The 6,567-nt window shown below is 53.6% G+C and overlaps 1 protein-coding gene across 1 annotated transcript in view; it reads right to left on the bottom strand.

Moving 5' to 3' along the window:
* Positions 1-1,993: 1,993 nt before the first annotated feature.
* Positions 1,994-6,567, bottom strand: part of FOXN4 (forkhead box N4) — a 25,071-nt gene continuing 20,497 nt past the window's right edge. Inside the window, exons 8-9 of the mRNA XM_077765922.1 lie at positions 3,304-3,714; positions 1,994-2,253 (exon numbers count right to left, since the gene is read on the bottom strand). Coding sequence (XP_077622048.1) covers positions 1,994-2,253; positions 3,304-3,714 — 671 coding nt within the window. The remainder of the gene's footprint in view (positions 2,254-3,303; positions 3,715-6,567) is intronic.

The raw sequence follows: 6,567 nt of genomic DNA, 5'->3' as shown, positions 1-6,567 counted from the left end.
CCAGGACCACCCCCTCCCCCCCCCCACATACACACACCGTTTCTGGTGCAATGGGAACCTGGCATCAGAGACCTGGCTTCAGTGTTGCTTCTCTGGGCCTCAGTTTCCCTATCTGTAAATGGGGCCTTACCTGTGAGGGCTGAGTGACAAATGGCGTTTCTGTCCTTCACCTCCCCCTGCTCTGCCACAACTCCCCCTGAGCCACGGAGCTGCTGCTCAGCCTTTATTGACAGAAGACATTTATTCATCACCTACTAGTACAGTCTTCGCGTCGCCCGAACACAGGGTCTTTGCTGACAACTCCAACATCTCCACTTATTGGGGGGCACGTCACACAAAGCAGCTGAGCGGTACCGCTCAGACCCACGTACCAGGCTGTGTCTGAAGATGGTAGATGCTCGGCAGAAAGTTCCAGAACTGGGCAGGAGGTACTTAAAGGTGGTCCTTCAAGACAGGCCTAAACCCTGCACCCTCCAGGCGGCTGGCTGATGGAAACTCTGGCTCTTGGGTTTGGGAGCTCCCAGATACAGGAGCCGAACACCAAGTTGGTCAAGAGAGGGCAGTGGTGCAGGCCACTGTAGCAGGTTCTCGGCCTCGCCTTCCCGGGAGGTCCCAGGTCGCCTTCTGTCTTCCCGCCCCCTGTCCCGTCCCTCCTCCAACCCACTGTCTGCAGAATCTGCCACTCGCAAAATCAGTAGTTGACAAAGAGAAAAGAAACACATACAATGGTCATGAGGCAATGAATAGGCAAACAAGTGCCAATAAATACTCCGCACCCTAGCCTCACCGGCCCCCACTCGCTACATGGGCCAAACTCCACACGGTTGTTTGCTTTTCCATCAAGTGTCTTAAATTCCAGCACAAACGCCCACTGCCATTCTTCCCATTCCCCTCCCGATTCGCCCTTAGAAAGCCCCCCAGTCCCAAACTACGGATGGCACCTCCCCTCTTAGGTGCACCGGGAAGAAATCAGGACCATGCCTGGGCAGTTAGAAAATGACCTGGTCTTTGGGGCACCTGGGGGCTCAGTCGGTTGAGCGCCCAGCTTTGGCTCCGGTCGTGATCTCACGGTTTGTGAGCTGGAGCCCCGCGTCGGGCTGTGCTGGCAGCTCCGAGCCTGGAGCCTGCTTCCGATTTTGTGTCTCCCTCTCTCTCTCTCTCTCTGCCCCTCCCCTGCTTGCACGCTGTCTCTCTCTCTCAAAAATAAATAAACATAAAAAAATAAAAAAAAAGAGCTGGAACCTAATTTAGAAAAAGTGGATGTTTCATAGTCTCAAAAGTGCTTCTTGTTCTAAAAAGCAGCCCAGGGCTGCAAAGAGACCGAGAGCCAGCTGGAGCCATGATTCACCGGGGGTTCAGGAGTGCTGGTTGCCAGGATGCAGGGAGGTGCCAGGGACTCTCGTCCCAGAGGCCAGGGGCTGGGTTCCAAGAGATGGTGTGGACAGGCTCCAATAAATATAAATACATGTTCACGGGGGCACGGTGCCAGCATGGCCTGGGACGTGCTGTGTGAAATTCTAACGGACTACGGGAGCGGGGAGCCTGCAGGGGTGCGGGGCGGGCACCCGTTTCAGAGGCCGGCTGGGCCAGTCCAAGAGAAGTTCGCCAGTCCGCCAGCTCTGCTCCTGGCCTCCAGGCCTGTCCTCTGGAGGCTGAGGTGGAGGCTTACTCCCAGAAGAATAAATTAAAGGGCCTCCCTGCTGGGGCGTTTCCGTAGCCCGCCAATGCGTCCCATCCCGAGGGGACTGCGGGTCATCTTGGGGGCCCAGGGGGGATGCCGGCGGAGAAATCTCGTTCTCAGGTGTCAGGGGCTTGCTGGAATGCCCGTCCATTCTCCTCTGTCCTTCTGACTCGGGTGGCCCCAAAGGCCTCCTGTGGGGGTGCGAGAGGGCCTGGGGTGGCCGACAAGACGTAAGAGGACTGCTTCCGGGAACACCCGGCCCAGGGAGCTCTCTGCCCGGGCGCGGGTGCTGGGGCAGGTGAGACGGTCACCTCAAAGCAGGGCTATGGGCTTGTTCCCTGGGGCACCCAGGTACTGGGGAGGGGAGGAGGTGGCAGACGCGGCCACACCGTCGGGAGTCGAGTATGCAGCATACAGACCGGTCACCTGAAAGTCTGGGAAGGACTGGTCGCTGCCGCCGGAGACGGGGGTCAGGCCCGAGACCCCCAGCTCACAGCCGAGGGGGGAGTCTCCGAAGGCCCCCAGCGTGTCCAGGCTGAAGCCCCCATCCTTCATCTCCTCCCAGAGATTCCCTTTCAAAGACAACAAATGCTTGGGTGAGCTGGTGTCATGTCAGACAGACCCGAGTTCAGATCCTGTCTTAAGGAAGAGGCGGAGACTGTGGTTCAGAGTCGGGGACTTCAGGGGAGCATGGGGGCACCAAGTTCGTTCTAGCCCCACCCTTCCCTTCCCTCTGGGCATCCCTGAGAACGTCACTTCTGTCTCGGAGCCTCACGCTCCTCTGAATGAAATGGAGACGATCGGAGACCCCCTCATGCCTCCTATCCTTGGACAGGATGTGTGGAAAGCACTTACTGACACTAAGGCGTCCCCTCATGACAAAGTCAGGGGACAAAACCACACAGCACAGTTTGACTACACGATAATCCAGTGGGACAGGCAGGAGGCAGAGAGGTCCAGATACACCCATTTCACAGCTGTAAGTGACTTGCTCACTTGCTGACTAACAAACTGCTAAGCAATCCATTTCCCTCTCTAGACACCGAACCCCTTGAGGGCAGAGGAGCTCTCAGCCATTGGCTGGCACACGGTAGGTGCACCAGCGTCGTGAACGGATGAGTCACGGGGCACCTCCCTTGTTCATTCATTCATTCGTTCAGCTCCTGGGTATTAAGGATGACTATGTGGCAGGCAGTTGGGTCAGAGTGTGACCTGACATAGGCTGACACACGCAAGTAGAAGCAGTTATGGGTGAAGAGTTGGGGGTCCGATGGACCTGGGTTGAAATCCCGGTGGGGCCACTGACTAGCCAGGGGACCTCATTTCTCTGTTTCCTCATTGGCAAGATGGGGGCATGAAATGGGCAGTGGCCTCTCAGGACCGTTGCAGAGTGAGATGGGTGATGGCTATGAAGCGTTGGGCACAAGGCCTGGTATACAGTAGGCACTCACTCAATGCTGGCTGTACTTCACCATCATTAGGTGGTTGGGAAGTGCTTGTCAAAGGAATGAGCTGAGGTGTAGATGCAGACAGACCTCCTCTCTCTTGCCCTCCCCCATCTTTGTGGCCCTCCAGCCCCCCAACCCCACCCCTGTTTCCTCCCTCCATTCCTCCAGCCTCACCCTGCAGAGCGAAATCCATGATGCTGGGATCCAAGGCATCTACCTCAGTGTTCATGTCGGTGCTGATGTTGATGAAGTCCACGGGCGCCCTTCCCATGGCGGGGTGGGGGAGGGGGCCGGGGCTCAGTTCCGGCAGCGCGTGCAGTGGTGGGGTCTGGGCCGGGGCGGGAGAGTCTGGGCCGAGGTGTGCCTGGGGCTGGACCTGGTGGTGCAGGGGGCCTGACTGCAGGGACAGGGTCATCAGCGGCTGGGGCGGAAGCTGGGAGACAGCCAGGCACCCCCGGGCCATGGCCACCGTGGTGGCGTGAGTCAGCACAGGGGCCTCGGGGTCTCCCAGTTGGCCGGGGCGTCTGCAGCTCTCCGGCCGGTCCGAGATCAGCTTGTCCAGCTCCTCTGCAGGCAAGTGGGAGAGGTCACTCAGAAGGCACCCCGCGGCTCCCAGGACCCAGTGTTAAACTGTGCACGTGACTCTAGCCAACCCCCTGGACTCTCAGAACCTCAGTCTCTTCATCTGTGAGGTGGCATCCTACCCTCTGCACAGTGCAGTTGGGGAAATGTAACGAAATCACCAATGGTGTAGGGTCTTTGAGGAACAAGAAGGGCCTCGGATAATAACATGAGCTCCCCTCACTGGGACAGTGTAGGGGCTCTAGGACCTCGGCTTGGACTTCCTAACGGCCTGCAAGAGGTCAGGCAGAGGTTACAAATCCCATGACTTTGGGACAAAATTCATTAACAGGCCAGGGGTCCTAGCCATTCCCTGGTCAAGAGACATCAAAGGGTGTTGCTGTGAGTTAAAAGCTGGATCCTCCTCCATGGCCTTGGATATGAACAAGACACATTACTATGAAATTACTTTCGGTTGCTGGCTTATGTCTCCTGGACCGGAACACCAGTTTGAGACTGGACCGCTAGGGTCCCAGGATCAATTTAGGATGCACTCACTTTAGAGAAGCCAACACTTGGAACCTAGGTGAAATGTCCTGCCCAAGGTCTTACACTAAATGTGTCAGGACTGGCCTCAGGTCTCAAGCCAGACCCCAGGGCTCTCTGAGGGGTGAGCATCACATGGTACTCATTCCGCTGAAGGCCTCTCGGACACTGCTATGGGCCCCTTTTCCTCACTTTCTTGAAGTGTTCGTGTCCGAGCTATACTCCTGTCCTCCTTCACGTGCAAACCTCAGGCATGAGGGTCCCCATGGAGTCAGGCCAGATATTCCTATGACTGGGCACAAGTGGCCTTCCATGTCACATTCTCCCCTCCCCTTCACATCTCATAATTAAAAAAAAAAAAAAGCAGATGCAATACAATATTTGTTTCTCATAGAAAAGCGATTCATGAACAGGGTAGAAGATTTGTAAAACATAGAAACATGAAGAATATAAAAATTATCAGTGGCCTCTTCATTCAGAGTAAAGAGTTTGGTATATTTCTAGTGTGTGTGTATATGTAAATAAATATATGTATATATGAGTGGATATACACACATATATAAATATGTATGTTCTTTTAACATAACGTATGCCTTTTTTAAAAAAAAAAAAGAACTTTTACTTATTTCTGAGAGACAGAGAGAGACAGAGCATGAGCAGGGGAGAGGCAGAGAGAGAGGGCTCCAGGCTCCAAGCTGTCAACATGGAGCCCGACGCGGGGCTTGAACTCACAAACTGTGAGATCATGACCTGAGCCGAAGTCAGTCACTTAACCCACTGAGCCACCTCGGCGCCCCAATGCATGACTTTTAAAATATGATTAGGCTGGGGCGCCTGGGTGGCTCAGTCAGTTAAGCGGCCGACTTCCGCTCAGGTCATGAGCTCTCAGTTCATGGGTTCGAGCCCCACGTCAGGCTTTGTGCTGACAGCTAGCTCGGAGCCTGTTTTGGATTCTGTGTCTCCCTCTCTCTCTGACTCTCCCCTGTTCACGCTGTCTCTCTCTCTCAGAAATAAATAAAACACTAAAAAAATTAAAATAAATAAATATGATTAGGCCGTGTGATATTGATTCATAACCTGTCTTTTTTTCACCTATTCTGTTGGAAGTATTTGTTTCTATTCCAAAAACATTTTTCTCGCTAATCCTGGCATAGTATGACCTTCTATCTACTTAACTGATCCCCTATTGCAGGATGTCTAGATTGTTTTCAATTTTTTACCATTAGAAATAATTTTGTGATGAATAACTTTGTTTGTAAAGCCTTTGTTGAAATCTTTGATCTCCTCAGCATCCGTTGCCAGAAGTAAAATAACTGGATCAAGGGGCACCTGGGGGACTCCGTCAGTTAAGTGTGCACTTCTCGGTTTCAGCTCGGGTCATGGTCTCACGGTTGGTGAGTTCAAGCCCTGTAGCGAGCTCCATGCTGAGTGTGAAGCCTGCTTGGGATTCTCTCTCTCTCTGTCTCCCACTCACTCTCCCTATCTCTCTCTCAAAATAAACAAATAAATAAACTTAAAAAATAATAACTGGACCAAAAAATGAGGTGGTTTGCAGGGTTATATTTCTTTGTCCTGAAAAAGATTCCCATCAATTAGATATGAAGGTGCCTGCTTCTCCATATCCTAGCCCACACTGGATGCTATTACTTTATTATTTTAGCATTTTAGTTTTTTTAATATTTAAAAAAGTTTAATGTTTTTTTAACAAATAGTTTATTGTCAAGTTGGTTTCCGTATAACACCCAGTGCTCATCCCCACAAGTGTCCTCCTCCATGCCTAATGTTTGTTTATTTTTGAGAGAGTTGAGAGAGAGAAGAGCGTGACGTGGGAAGGGCAGAGAGAGAGGGAGACACAGAATCCAAAGCAGGCTCCAGGCTCTGAGCTGTCAGCACAGAGCCCGATCCGGGGCTCGAAACCACAAACCACGAGATCACGACCTGAACCGAAGTTGGACGCTTAACCGACTGAGCCACCCAGGCGCATCCATTATCTTATCCTTTTAAAACTCAGTGCCGATGTGGTAGGAAAAGTAAGAAAGTGATGCATCCCATGGTTGTCTGGCCTGGTGTTCCTCTGGGAGGGACTAGGGGTTGCTTAGGGACATCGAAGAGCTGTTCACAGGCCTGTGACCGGGACTCTGAGCCGAGCAGCCACAGGGGAGGGGAAGGCAGGGCAGGGGAGGCACACTTCACCGGAGGGAACACTACCCAGACGTCCATGTGTGCCCGCCAGGCAGGCTGCAGGCGGAGCCGGCCGGTGGGCGGGGCTGTGGAGCGGGGTGGGCGGTGCTGTGGGGCCGGTGGGCGGTGCTGAGGGGGCCGGAGGGCGGG

Source organism: Crocuta crocuta, unplaced genomic scaffold (assembly GCF_008692635.1).
Source record: "Crocuta crocuta isolate KB4526 unplaced genomic scaffold, BGI_CrCroc_1.0 scaffold339, whole genome shotgun sequence".
In the NCBI taxonomy this organism is placed as follows: Eukaryota; Metazoa; Chordata; class Mammalia; order Carnivora; family Hyaenidae; genus Crocuta; species Crocuta crocuta.
This window is presented reverse-complemented; position numbering and strand designations above follow the sequence as displayed.